This window comes from Rhipicephalus microplus, chromosome X, assembly GCF_043290135.1.
Source record: "Rhipicephalus microplus isolate Deutch F79 chromosome X, USDA_Rmic, whole genome shotgun sequence".
Classification (NCBI taxonomy): domain Eukaryota; kingdom Metazoa; phylum Arthropoda; class Arachnida; order Ixodida; family Ixodidae; genus Rhipicephalus; species Rhipicephalus microplus.
The window spans coordinates 158,690,683-158,706,172 of NC_134710.1; the positions used below are offsets into that span (position 1 = coordinate 158,690,683).

A 15,490-nucleotide genomic window follows, 5' to 3' on the forward strand; every position below is an offset into this window, starting at 1 on the left:
TAACCTTATCATTCTTGGACTGCAGTATGCACTTTCTTGCGCAAGAACAAATTCAGAAATATAGTTGGCCATCTCTTCTACTTCCAAATGGTCTACCTCTTCGAGGTGTAGAGTACATAGCTCTCTGAATTTCACCCAGTTTGCAACATGAAAGTTCCACTTTTTAGGATAAGACGGCCGGTCATCCCGTTGTTTTGTTACTAAAAGAGTTAGAACTCTGTATGGATTATTAATAACTTTCTAATCTAAGTAAGGTAGGAGTGACGGTGATCCAATGGCTAAATCTATGCATGAATATGTATTGTGTGTGGTACTGAAGTATGTTGGCTCTGCCTTATTGAGCAGACAGGCTCCAGATGCGAGAAGAAAGTTTTCTATTGCACGACCTCTCGCATCACATTTGGTATCACCTCATAGCAAACTATGAGCATTAAAATCTCCAATTAACACATATGGTTCTGGAAGCTGATCAATAAGCTTTTCGAACTCTGTTTTATTGAACGGTTCGTCAGGGACTATGTAGATCAAGCAGATAGATATAATATGGTTGAATAGAATAGTGCGAACAGCCACACCCTCAAGAGAGCTTTGTAGCACAATGTGCTCGCATGCTACGCTTCTTTGTGCAATGATGGCCACACCTCCAGAAGAAAAATTGCCACCATTTCGATCTTTACGAAAAACCACATATTGATTCAGGAAATTCACATGAGTTGACCTTAAATGAGTTTCTTGAACACAGAACACTTTTGGCTGATAGTCATTAAGCAAGTCTTTGTTATCATCTAGGTTATTAAATAGGCCTCTGGCATTCCACTGTAGTATTTGTGTTTCATTTTAGATGTGTTTTGTGCTGTGTGCTCAAGGATGGAAAGTTAGCTCGCGGACCCTTTCCAGGGGCCGTGACACGAGATTTTTCTTTTTTGGATCGGTCGACAGAGTCGCGCCGATCCTTAGGCGCTGGCTGCGCCCTCACGCTCGGAGTTGTATCCATTGCCTGAGGCGTTGGACACGCGCTCTTGCGAGGGCTGCATTTGTTTTGAGGGCCTCGCCTCAAAAGACGAGACCTTCGCGACCCCCAGCCCGAAGGTTGATGGGTCTTTCTTGGATGGCGGAGCAGCACTTGCTGCAACCGCCGAGGGGGCGGATGGCGTCACCGCTGGCTCACTACGCGTGTGCCAGACAGGCGCCGGGGGCCGTCGTGGCGCTGCCCCCTGACGCGCCACTTCAGCAAAGCTGGTTTTTGGTAGGTAGGACACCTGCCTCCATGCCTCCCTAAATGAAATGTTTTGTTTTACTTTAATTGTGACAATTTCCTTTTCTTTTTTCCAGCATGGGCATGACCGTGAGTATGCGGCATGCTCCCCGTTACAGTTCGCACAGTGAAAAGAGTTTTCACAGGTATCAGATGTGTGTTCTTCAGCACTGCATTTCGCCCAAGTTAGGCGGCCTCGGCAGTTCTGAGAACTGTGGCCGAACCGCTGGCATTTGAAACATCGGAGAGGGTTTGGTATATATGGCCTCACTCGAAGCTTGATGTACCCAGCCTCAACAAAGCCGGGCAGTAAACTTGAGTTGAAAGTAAGTATCAGGTGCTTAGTCTGGATTTCTTTGCCATCACGCCTCATCTTGATTCGTTTCACGTTGATGACATTCTGTTCGGTAAAACCCTCCAGGAGTTCAGCCTCCGTCAGCCCTAACAGGTCATCATCTGAAACAACGCCACGGGTGATGTTCATGGTTCGGTGTGGGGTTACTATTAATTTGGTATCTCCGAATTTCACTAGATTAGGCAGTCTCTCATATTGTTTCTGGTCGCGGAGCTCCAACAGGAGGTCACCACTTGCCATTCTCGATGCTTTATGTCCTGGGCCAAAGATTTCCGTCAAAGACTTTGAAACTAGAAAAGGTGAGAGCGTTCGCACTAATTTGCCGGGTGTGTCAGTGTGGATAACGTGGAATCAGGGAAAAAATACTTTTTGGTGACCAAGAAACTGGAAGACTTCATCGGTGCGCCCTCTTTTCAGAGGGCGATCAGGGAGTAGGGAGAAGGAACTAGCCATACGTAAATGTTTATTTTCAGCAGCGGCGCCGGCCACCCACCGTGAAGTCCTACAAAGGGACGTTGCAGGGTCTGTAAGTACAAGCCCTGCAGACGCCAGCTGTACGCCACCACTATAACTGAATATGGTGTCTCCAAGGTAGGATAGCCACACAGGGTTAACCCTTGCCGCCAGGAAACACGGAAGTCAATGGAAGTAAGTAGAGGACAGGAAATATTTAAAGTAAAAGAAAAGACGAAGATGTGAGATGGGGACAGGAAAAGGCGACTGCCGATTCCCCCCGGGCGGGTAAATCCGAGGGTGCCGTCTACGTGAAGCCGGGGCCAAAGGAGGGTGTTGCCTCTGCCGGGAGGCCTTAAAGGTCCGATCACCCGGCGTCAGCTCAACCCCTTGGATCCCCTTTTCCCCGGACACGGCGGAGCCACGCACGGCTAGGCGTGGGAGGGAGTCAGAACTCCCCCGTTAGCTCGGGTCCGTGGTGTCGCTACACACCAAACACCTGCATTCACAGGCGCCCCTACGGGGCTTCTCCAGGCTTCGAGCCCCTCTCGGCCAAACGTAACAGTAGTTATTTTCTTACACAAGCGTTTTGTAGTTGTGAGTGTGGCGATGTCATATTTAAAAGAATTAGCTATCAGCCTTTGTATTGTCACGGGGCCTTTATGTCGACAAAGGCAGCAGTCGCTGTTCCCATGGGTGAACTTTCAATTTGGGCTAACCTGTGCTCGGAAAACAAAACGTCACTCTACAAGCAATACATGCTGTAGACTGATAGCACCGAACATAGAGCGTTGCCATCGATAATCTGCCATGCAATAAAAAGCGGCGGCATTTATACATGTGCCATCAAAGATTTAAGCATTATCGCTAGCAGCCACGTAAATTCCAAAACAAACTGTAATTCACGCGTGGTGTGCATAATCTCATCGGAAGGTTCAAAGGTTATCTAGATAATCTTCAGTCATTCGAGCACGATTTGCGCAAGGTTCTGTTACATGCGTAATGGTGCGGCAACAAAAATAGAAATAAAGGAGTGCATGCGGTCACCATTAAAACATTACAAATTGTTGCTTTGCAGTCATCGCTACGCCGATGACACTGATTTTAATTTTTAAATTTTTTTTCAGTTTATATGGCAAAAAACTCGCCCCACCGTTGCCGCGCACAGCACGTGCTCGGCGGTTGCTGGGCAAAGGTGCCGTCTTTAGAGTTTGCCTCACAACTTTGCTGTTAAAACATACCAGAGTCGCATAATGACGTAAGCAGACAAACGCCACCTTAACAAGAATCATGCAATGTTTTCATGTGGCATAAGATTCATCCATGATCTGAAATACGACGCTTGATATGGATGCGGAATTTCGTATGGGCGCAGTTGCGTCCTTTGTGTAGCCCACGTGTGTTGCTCGGTTAATGATAAAACTCGACTAAATTTGGCGTTGCACGTGCAAATTGCCGTTTAGGCGTGGCTTGGCGCAGCATGGCACAATTGGTGCAGCACTTCCACAAAGTGTTATGAATATTGATACAAGATCCGCATGTAGAGACATTTTGCATGAGTCAATATGCATTACAGAATTGGAAGCTCTCAGCTTTGGTTTAAGCGAGAAAAATGCTGAAAATCTTTTAAAAGCTTAAAATGGGAACATTCTTTGTTTTCTAAATAATCATGAATATACAGGCACCTCAAAAATGTAGCAAAAAAAAAGAAATCTAAATCATTCGGTGCCATGTTAAACGTGACAAAATATTTTTACTAAATGACAGAATTCGTGTGTGAAAACGACAGGAGCCCAACTGTCATAAAATTTTTATGAAAAAATTTTTTTGTCCAAATAAAGCCCCCTGTGTAATTAGGCACAGAAGAGAAAAAATATGCTCCGCACTCTCTTGTGCACTTTCTTTCTCTAGTGCAACAAACATAATAGTAGTGCTGTCAGGGTGGCTTGTGTATTTTAAGTTTACAACAATGCGAAATAAGTGCAATGAAAGTTTAATGCATAGTAGTAGCTGAAAAGGAAGAAAAAGTAACAAGTTGGAAGAAAAGGGTGTTATTAATAATATCTGGGTTTTTTACGTCCCAAAATTACGATACAATTATAAGAGGCTGCGTAATAAAGCACTCCACAAATTTTGACCATCTTTAATGTGTACTGACAATACACAGGCCTCTATCATTTTGCCTCCATCGAAATACAACTGCGACTAGTGGGGTCGAAACCATGACCTTTGGGTCAACACCCAAGTGCCATAACCACTGCTCCGCCCGGTGGAGGAGAAAGTGGTTATTCTCATCACTGAACCTAAGTTAAATGAAACTACAAAAATGGTTCTAATGCTGCGTAGGGACAATAATACGTAAATGTTTGCTCATGATCATCACTGCAATACTTTGAAGCTGCTCTCAGAAATGGGGACAAATACAGTCTAGCAACCACCACAGGGCTCAGAAAATTATCTGATATATCATCCCGTCATGTAGGTAATTATTACATTTATAAATACATACTAATGAATGCTTTTGTTGCCAATAAAAATAAACTTTTATTTATTAAGTGCAAAGTGCATCTAACAAGGACAGTTATTATTGAATGTGCACTCCTAAAAGTTAGTTTCAAAACAAACAGAATAGGAAAACTGCTGAAATGTGCACAGCAATACAGTGAGAACTAATACAGTAAGAAAATGAAGACTACATGCTCACCACTTGTCTTAAAAGAAATCTACGCCTAATGACTCTCTTGACATCCCGAAGGTTGATCCTTATGTGTGGGGACTGGAATGATATGTAAACCATCATGCAATGCTTTATTAACATCAATGTGAAACATAGCTCCTCTTCAAATATATGTTCAATGCCACGGTAAAGAGTATACCATTAAAGGAGTGAGAAACAGAAAATAACAAAGGTAAAACATAAGTTAGGGACTCCAGCGGTATCCTTGCACGCTGTTACAAACAATGATTACAAGAAGAGCACTGTCCGAGAAGTGGCAGCAGTGTCGTGTGACACTATTCCTACTTCAAGGTTTGCTAAGGTTGAAGACTGGGCGTGGTGTTTTGTATAGCATGACTGTAGAGTATGGGTCCATCCGATTCACCTGCACCAATGGGAACAAATTCACGGCTGCGTACGAGAAGTTCAGAAATTGTGCGCCGCGAGTTCCGCAGTGCAGGCATAGCGCGACATCCGAAACAAATGACGAGGTGGCAACAAGGTGCAGGCCCTATTACTGTTCCCTTAATTTACACCGTCCAACTACGACTGAACCATAGAACTGCACGTGTGAAGAGTTTATGAGGTGCAAACATTTTGGCAAAACACACCACGTTAGTAGAGGTGGGTAAGGCACCTACGTCGAAGTGCTGTGTCTGCTCAGCTGCACAAATGGCTGCATGAGGCCGGCACAGTCAGCGTAGGAGGTGCAGGGAAAACCGTGAACCAGCGCTCCACCTCTCTTGCACCTTTTGTCCGTACCACCAAAACGAATGGTCATCGTTGCTGCACCACCGAAAGGAATGGCAAGGTGCAGCACCTCGTGAACTGGTACATGTGGTGCAGGCGAATTGACCGAAAGGTACACACACACACCTAGTACTTTGGTGTGAGTGTTCCTTTCTTACATCACGTCAATCAGTCATGCTATATAGCCACAGCCACTTCAGGGGTTAAAGTAACTCCAAAGTAAGTGCGACATTACTATAGTGTTTTGTTTTTGTTATATGAGAACAGAGAGGATTTAAGGGGGTGTCCCATTGACGGTTATCTTCCCATTTGGTTATGCGACAATTTTTACCTTCAAGTTCCGCATCGCCGTCAATAGGAAACTTCAAAAATTATTTTCTTTCTTAAAAGAAAAATTGTAACGAAAATTGTAACAATAAAACTTGCCATATAAAAAGCACCGTTTATTTGCTTTCAAGTTAGGCCTAAAGGTGACTTTTCACTGGACCACCACGTGGTGCAAATTGCATCTCAATATGGACAAAAATGGCGATTTTGTGAAATTCGTGATTTTTCCTCTTGAAGTTTAACAACCTAAGAGGTCTAAGTATTTTTTTTCACAAAATATACTTTCTACTGAGTAAGTATTCACTGCTCACATATCTGTACAAAGCGCAGTAGTGCAATAGAAAAAATGCAAACAATAGAAAAAATTCTTAGAGGCGTACGTGGCAGAAAAATTGCGTAAGTATAACTGAACTTCAAACACCTTACAAAAACACTTTTACTTAACATGTAGACCAAATTTGGTATAGAAAGAAAGAGCAGTACTTTTAAAAGAATTTTTTCCCAATCAACACGCAGATGGCATTTTAGGAAGTTCAGGAGGCACCCATGTGACCAAAAATTTTTTTTCTCTGAAATATTCTAGCAATTCACTGTTTTCAATACAGCAAACAAGCACGATTTTTTTCGAATACACTTGAGATGGTCACCAAAATGGTTGAGACATTTGGCATGGAATGACCCTTATGCGAGTGCGTTCATTACACGAGTAAATATGGTATTCTACAAGCAGCTTGTGATCATTGAGTCTCTCTTTTCATACAAGTCTGGCCATGCCAAAGCCCCCCTGCTTACTTAATAGGGTCATGTTTGCTACAATTCATGTAGCTTCTAGAGCTGCAAACCCTACTTTGTATATAACATTCCCTTTTGTAGCTATATCACATATACTGCATTGCCTTAGCGGTGAAACTGACTTTTTCTCTTTAGCAAGGAGGAATAGGAAGGCCAAGCACAGCACAGTTTTGTCGAACTAGCTTCTGAATTTCAGTTTTAAGAGTGACTATTAGAAGCCTACCATAGCATATAGCCAAGTGTCAAGTCTCAATATTTTGAAAATGTCATTTGAAGTAGCAGTGTTGTTAACAATTTTTGTGGTAGTTTGCCATTCAATTACCATTTACCATATTTTTCGGAGTACAGATGGCAAACTACACAAGCTAAAAATTACGAATAGTATACAGTCACCCCATGCAATAAGAAGGAACAACAGGCAGTGCCAACAAATTGTTGATGTGCGAATTTCATCAGAAGGAGAAAGACAAAACCCAACAACAGTGAAAAATGAGATGAAAACGGCAAGTCCCTTACAGGCTCCACATTGTTGAAAGGCTGAAAGTATAGCCTAAGAGAAGTAAGCAGCACCAATCCAGGGTTGATCACCAGAGGTGATATCTTGTTGGCTTTTGTTTCCAGGACAATACTCTCATACAAATCCTCCAAGCTGCGCAAGGGGGAAAAAAATTCACAGATTGAAGGATATAAACTACCCGGCGGGAGAGAAATAATAGAAAGCTTTAGAATGCATCTTGTCCATTCCCAAAGCCCCAAACTCTGCTCACACTGTTTTTAACTGGTCTGCATTCTTCCGTGCATTTGCCAGATAGCTTCCCTAACTTTATGTATGCAAAACCTAAACCCATACATTCACAACAGCAGCGAATTGGCAAGGTAATTAATACCCATAGGTGGAAACAGTGCAAATCAAAATGACTAAGAGCAAGATGACAAACAAGGTGGCATATTAGTTCTCTCGCTCTCTTAGCCAATGTATGCCCTGCTTCTAGTCATGGGAGGCGTAATGGCTACATATACAAAGTAAATTTCCTCTACCTTTTAGATGGTCGCAAGTTGAAAAATATACTACGTACTTAATACTGTGTGATGATAATTTCTCCATCAGGATCAGTTGTTTCATGGCCCCATAGCATGTTTAAAAAAATCAGGAAGTCTTCGAGCTCCACCAAGGCTGAACTCAAGGTGTCTTGGTCTCCTCCTAACATGTGCAATAGTGTTCAAATAACTCAGCCTTCCTTACAAGTTGACATCGTGAGTACCTCTACACAAGCCAATACACGAGACCATGTTAGCTTTTGTTTGAATGTTTTATCATTACACCCACTAATTCATCAACCTTACTACTGAATGGCATCATGAAAAGTGATGCTTCAAGCATAGCAATACTTCAAGTGCAAAGAACAAAAGTCAGTACCACTGAGACTACAGGCACTCTCAAGTCTTTCCACTCATTAATTTCAAAGAGTGAGCTAGATTACAAAAAAACACTTGTGTGCCAATAAAGGTGATGATCAGTGAAGCTGTTTAGCATAGGGCACAGAGTCGAAATGGTGAAGGCCAATTTGGTACAAAAGGTCAAATTGTGAATACGCCTGTCAACATCAAAACTGTTGCGTAGGTTCCTTCACAACATCTCTACCAGATTACCATTGAGGTTATGGATAGGCTTCATTGCAACGATATGCCAGAAAGGCAGCTTACAAAAACCAAATGATGCCAATCCCCTTAAAGTCAGCCTCGCTTCTAAATGCAAATTCATTGCTGGGAAGATATTTTATGAGAGCATTATAAGTTACCGTTTCAAAATATGAAGGCACTAGCACCTCTTTTATTATATTTTATTCAGTGTTAGGTACTGCCCTGAAGCATCCACTGGCGGTATTGACATTCCCATATCTGTTTCTCTCTTCATAACCACATTGCTCTTCAAAAATAAAAGGCATTCATATGTTTCAGATATATTCACACTTTGCAAATGTAGATGTATCTGCCCTCGAAACGAGGCAGGGTGGGGGGTGCATTTTCTGATCCCAGCAACAATAACACTGTATATTTTGCTCTGATCCATAATTTTCTTCTCCCGCTCCATAGAGGGTACCATGGCTTCAAAATGTGTCAATACACAGTTTTTTCACTAGAGGGCATAAAAGGTTTTTGCTCATGGACTTTAGATTTGCCATAGCCATATACAGCTTTGCTATAAAACAGCACATCAAGCTACACAAGACCATACCACAAAGAAACGAAGTTGAAGCTCAGTAGTGTCAATGTGTCCTCCACTTCATGTTAATGTCACCAGTAATTTATTGTTTGGAGGACATACAACAACAACAAATGCCTTCACCAAAAACAAATATGAGCGAGATAAACAACAAATGTATTTGGCACAGCCAACTAATGCACGCTTTTCCACTGTGTGACACTATACAGTGGTATAATTGATTGATTGTTTGATTGATTGATATGTGGGATTTGACGTCCCAAAATCACCATATGATTATGAGAGACGCCGTAGTGGAGGGCTCCGAAAATTGCAACTACCTGGGGTTCTTTAACGTGCACCCAAATCTGAGCACACAGGACTACAGCATTTTCACCTCCATCGAAAATGCAGCCTCCACAGCTGAGATTCGATCTTGGGACCTGCGGTCAGCAGCTGAGTACACAAGCCATTAGAGCACTGCGGTGGAGTCTATACAGTGATATCTTTGACTGTTTACATTTCTTTATTTAGCTGTTTGAACTTTACTTACCTGCCATAGCTTGACATAGAGGCAAGAAAGAACGCATGTATACAAGAACGAGTACCTACAGACGAATCAGTCTGTAAGTACTCACACATTATTTAAGTGCACATTATTTAAGTGCCTAAGCTAGTTGTCTGCACATGGAGGACACTACAGGCCCACTACAGCATCAAAAGTTAAGGTAATAGTGTTGTCAGCTTCAAAATGTGGATCACGAAGAAGCTTATTTTCGTGCTCCTATGTTTCCAACAAAAAACAAATATATTCACCAGCTTCGGTCAAAGGAAATTCTTGACTGCCAAGATAAAACCATTGCAGCAATCTACACAGAAAAAAGAAAAATGCAACATGTGTAGCGTACCATTTCTACATGCAGATAACCCTCCAGAGTTCACAGTACTATCTCATTATGTCTTAACATACAGGCATTCATTATTTATTATATCATAATTACTGGCACAGCAAGGTCACAAGGAAGGCAAAATAATGATCACCTTTCACAGAAATATCGTTCAATATTATCGTTCACAGAAATAAATGCCTATGTTTAAAACTTAACACACCATAATTACGAGCCTTGTAAGGTCCAAGAGTTATCACAATAAGTTACTGGTCTCTAGTTTGGCTAGGTGAAATTATGCAAAGTACACTGATTCACATGACCATTTCTGCATGCCACTACCCGTCACAATACAGCTACAGCATCAAGGAATCAAAGCAGCAATGTTGTGGTTAGAAGAAAATAAAAGCCACTGAGCCACTGTGACAGTTGAAAGGCATGACTGTTTTTAAGTTAGAATATATGTCCAAATAATGAAAAGGCAAAGACAAGAATGGAGAATGCACAAATATTGTATACAACTGCTCCCTAGAAGTACTATGATAAGCACTTTTAAGACACTTTTGGAGAAACAGTACAATGAAGCATTCCTTTTACGAAATTCCCTGCCGGTCTGATAAATTTATATCCTGCAATGTACAGCATCCATTGCTGACATGCACACATGCAGAAGCATGGATGTAGGTATAGTACACAGATGAAACGTAGCCAGGATGCACTGCACTTTGCATGCTGCCATAACAGTGCTCTGACTGCTAAGTGCAAGAGAGAAATGTTTATCATTAGCCAATTTCACTGAACATCTTTTTCTTGGACACATGCAGTGAAAAATTTAGTCACCTGAGGTTGCAAAGCTTTTCCACAGATACAGACATCATTGCCATAGCACAAACTAAAGTGGGCACGAAGCACAGGACGTCTAATGTATGTGTCGCTATCAGAAGCTGAAGTGATTGGCCTAGTGCTCGAAAAGAAAAATAGTGTGGCATGCACACTCTTTTTAAATTTCATCGACAGCCACTTTTGTATAGTCCGAGACATATCATGCTCACTATTCAGCGAATGTGAAGGCAAATTTTACCACTTTGCTGCAATGATTTCACTTAAAGGGGCGCTGAAGAACTTTTTAAACTTCATCAGAAGACGCTGTAGATTGGCAGTCAAGGCTTTCATGAACATGTGAGCGAAATACCTATTACAGTACTGCATACATGTTGTACTGCTACATGGTTACTAGAGCCACCGCATGCCCACAGTGGTAATACTACTACACTCACAAAGACAGCAAAAGCGAGATGACACGCTCAAATAAAAACTAACACACTCATTAGGATGAAAGCAGAAAACAATGCTTAAAATGTGTGAGAAATCTCTACAACTCCAATCATACTTGATAGATTCAATTTTTTGCAGCAACAGATTCATGACGCAATAGGCTCTGATAGTCATTCAATGATTACCTTGAAGAGTGTTGCAGAGCACCTTTAAAAGAAATGTATTGTTATATTTGTTGATATGAATGAACTCTCGTGCTGCAGGAGTTCTAAAAGAAAATAATATGAGCACAAAAACGGAACAATTACTTGTGAACAAATCATTACATATAGCCTGACAAAAAATCATAACTACTTAAGTAACAGTTATGTATATTATGCAAGCAACAAATATGTACTCATGGCAAGAAGTATCAAAATTACCATGGAATCATGTTCTGGTGGTGACAGTGTTGATGCCCTCGAGAGCTGAAGGTTTGGGAATAAAGAAAAAAGAAGTGAGAGACAATACAAAACATTATTTCAAAGCAGCATTGCTAAGCCTTTGACGTGGCTTTACTGTAAACTTTGGGTAACTTGATTGCAGCAGGCCATGTTATCTAAAAGCTTAGTAGAGTACACTTCTTTAAAAACGAACAAGAGACCCCAATCATTTGTTCCTCTTATCAGAAGTGCCTCCAAAAACCAAATGCTAATATGCCAATTACGCCCAAATATGTTGCTAGTAGTACACTTAATGAAGTACACTTACAATGGGGAGGAAGGAACAAGAAAACTATTTGGCTCAGCTTGATAAAAATTATGCTTTTGAGTAGAGTATTTAGACTAATCTAACGAGTACTCAATTATGTGAGTTAATAATAAATATGCTCATGAATAAATTGCTACCACAATTTAGCAATAAAACTGCAGCACGACCCTATTTTGACGATAAGAAAAAGATGAAAAGAGTGAGATATGCACAACTTTCTTTCAAAGAATGAAAAATTTGTTTTTCTGGCTGTCCACCAACTGAGAAGCTGTTTTACTGGCTTTGCCATCACTCATATTTTTGCTAATCTCATATTTTAAAGTTTAGCAATTTTTTAGCCTTGGTTGCATTAGCTAAATAAAATTTTCTAAAAACTTTCTAAAACTTGCCATATATATAACACAATGCAACAGATTTTACACCATTATATAGGCACTAGCAGATGCTGTACAAATCTAGACATCATGACTTGCTTGTGTGAAAACTTCGAAGGCAGCAAGCATCTAGGTAACAAGTCTTATCTTTCTATGCCCTTTTTGGCCTACCGAGTGTCTTCTTGCAAAAGCACAGCAAATGCAGGATGGATGATGATGGATGGATGGACCTACGGCTATTATGTTCTGTTCGCCTTTATAATCTTGGCAGCAAATATAGGTTTTGGTTTTAGGTTTTCTAGCAAAGTTACTTTGTGCTTATTTGGCCCACGATTGCAGCAATTGTTTGCCAAAATGCCATTTTGAAACAGGATAGCACAAAAGACCACTCCCAGTGAAAATTGACACAACTGACCATTTGAGGAATAAGTGAAACAATGAATCAGTTTGGACAGAAAAATTGTACCCTGACCACTCTAATATTGTTAAGTCCACCATCATAGGTTCACTAATAGAGAAAAAAATCAACACCGAAGTTTCATTTCAAATTTTACACAGAAATTTTCACTCGCGACATCATAGATTTCAAAGTGTATTTTTTGTATTCTGGTTGTATTCGCTCAATGAAATTTACTGAAACTTGTTATGCTAAGCTAGTGGCCTCCTCCGAACCCAACATACTTCTAATTATTGGGGCTTAATGTCCCAAAACCACCATATGATTATGAGAGACGACGTAGTGGAGAGCTTCAGAAATTTCAACCACTTGGGATCATTCGATGTGCACTTATATCTAAGCACACAAGCCTCAAGCACTTTAACCTCCATCGAAAATGCAGCCACCAAGGCCAAGATTGAATTCCGCGACCTGTCGGTCAGCAGCCAAATGCCTTAGCCACTGCACCACCCTGGCAGGTGGACAACCTATTTCGTTTTCGCAGATTAAGAACTCCGTAGGCCCTCAGAGATGCCATCAAAATCAATGACGTCACGGGGATTGGTACAAAAATTTCAAGGTGGCGCCACCATCAGCATTTTTTTTAGTTTTGTTGCTTACCAGGCGTCTTTACGCAGTGAGAGTGGCAATTTTGGATTTGTGGAAGAGCAATTTACGAATACGAGAAAAATAATTTTTCTCTTTAGCAGCCTTTTGATGTCAGTGTATAAGAAAATGTACAGCTACACTGAACAAAATTAAAACACTTCGCACATCGAACATGAAACAGCAAGAAAAAACTCTGTAAAGTAGGCTTTCCCTTACATGAAGACAGCTTTTTCTGCCACAAGGGGGCTTTCCTGCCCACATTTTAGAGAGCGAGTGGTGCGATTAATAGGAAGCTGCATGAAGCAAGCAGAATACCATTTGCCACCACATGCTGTGGGGGCTGGATGGGCTAGGCATGAAAGCTGAGGCATGGTAAAACAAGAAGATCACGCTTTATTCGAACATACTGAAAAACATGCCATCTGCGCCGAAGGTGGGAGCGAGCTTAATAAGTCCCGGCTCTCGCTAGGGCCTGCAGTTGAGCTGCCATCATGGTGCCACTGGTGGCGCTAATAATTAGCTAGGCCGCTACGCTACCGTGCGTGCACTCACATCAGGCCCCTCCTTGTAGGACTAAGTCCCTTTGGTCTAGAAAAGGGGCTTTGCTGGGTGGCTTCACTGAGAGAGGGAATAGTTCTTCAAGCGTTCGAGCGGGCGTCTTTGGCAATGGGGTCGCGATGAGGGCACCGCTGGAGGCAATGCAGCAGGGCCAATGAAAGCAGGTGGTTGAGACAACTCATCGCCAACACTTGAAGAGCAAGATACGTCATACAAAGGAGACTCTTGTATTTTCGCAATGTAAGGCTCGACACAAGGTGGCACATAGCGCTTGAGTTGAAGGACGTGCACTACCCTGTTTTGGAGTCGATCAAAAAGACCTTGACCAGTTATGCAGTTTACGACAAATGTAACAGGCGTTTTCTAGTCGGTGATTTGATATATCCTCTTGAATTTGGGTGCCAACTTTCCAGTTCCATCTGGCACCAGCTCGTAGGGGTGCACTCAGACAAACTGGCCAACTTGGAAGGAGTGGTCTCGATGGGACTGATCGTACGCCGTCTTGCGTTTGCCTCGTGTTTCCTCAGTAATTCTTGCTGCTGTGGCCCGGTTCTGAGACAGCGTTAGGAGATGGTCTTGTAGGGTTCTCGCTGTGGCGGGATAGCGGCGTTGATTTGGGGACGTATCCATAGCGTAGTTCAAATGGAGAAAAACAGCTGCTGGCGCTATAGCTTGTGTTAATGGCAAAGGCAGCTTCTTCGAGTTTGCTGTTCCAGGAGGTCGGGTCTGTTGGACATAGCTTGCGAAGAACAAAGACTAAAGTCCCATTGCTTCTCTCCACAAGACCACTGCTAGCTGCACGGTATGCGACCGAATAGTGAATCTCAGTACCGTGCATGTGCATGAAGTGTTTAAACTGGTGAGATTCAAAGGCTGCGTCATGGTGACACCTGCAGTCATCAGAACAACCAAAGCGAAAGCACACAGACTGTAAATGTGTGTTAACTTCCTTAGCTGATGTTTAAAGCACAGCCGCTGGGACAATAAAACGCATAGCAAAATCAATAACATTCAAAATGTACTTCTTTTTTGATGCAGTTGGCGTTGTGATGTGATCAAATGCAATTAAGGCAAAAGGAACATCTGACACTGGCATGAGACCCATTTTGCCAACACTTTTAGACACTGGGAGGTTGCTGCTTTGGCAGATATGGCATGCTGCAACGTAGTGAGTCACTGAAGACACAAGATCTGGCCACCAGTATCACTCTCTCACTTATGTTAGTGTTCGGATTACAACTATGTGGCCTCCACCATCATGAACAATTTCCAGGACAGCCTGGTGCATCTTTGCTGGCACTACAATAGTTTGAGCCCTTGAGGTCGCATCACTGCGGTACAGGATGTCATCAATTATGGCAATGTCATAATCCAACGAATCGTTTTCATAAACGCGAACTTGTCAATAAGCTAACTTTAGGTCAAGACAGGCGAAGTACTTTGAACCAGCAATGTCATCCATGATATCATCCGCATGTGGAAGTGGCTGCACGATACTCACAGTCATCTTGTTTAGGGGCACATGGTTAACACAAAGGCGCTTCTTGCTACCTGGGCTGACAACAACTGTGGGGTAAGCCCAAGGTCCTAAGGCTAGAAGAATGATGCCTTGCTGAAAAAATGTGCTTGTTTTGGCCTCAAGAAAACGACGGTCTGCAGCAGAGTAATAGTAAGAGGATCGACTGTATGGCACCGCGTCGGGAAAGAGGTCGATTGGGTGTTCCACACGTTCATACAGACCTAAGTCACC

The 15,490-nt window shown here is 42.2% G+C and overlaps 1 protein-coding gene across 3 annotated transcripts in view; it reads right to left on the bottom strand.

Annotated features, from left to right (window-relative positions):
* The window catches only part of LOC119177060 (protein FAN), a 181,793-nt gene that overhangs the window by 144,109 nt on the left and 22,194 nt on the right, over nt 1-15,490 (bottom strand). For all 3 annotated transcript variants that reach the window (XM_075878063.1, XM_037428427.2, XM_037428428.2), the window contains exons 7-10: nt 11,436-11,480; nt 9,668-9,720; nt 7,165-7,297; nt 4,768-4,839 (exon numbers count right to left, since the gene is read on the bottom strand). In XM_075878063.1, coding sequence (XP_075734178.1) covers nt 4,768-4,839; nt 7,165-7,297; nt 9,668-9,720; nt 11,436-11,480 — 303 coding nt within the window. The remainder of the gene's footprint in view (nt 1-4,767; nt 4,840-7,164; nt 7,298-9,667; nt 9,721-11,435; nt 11,481-15,490) is intronic.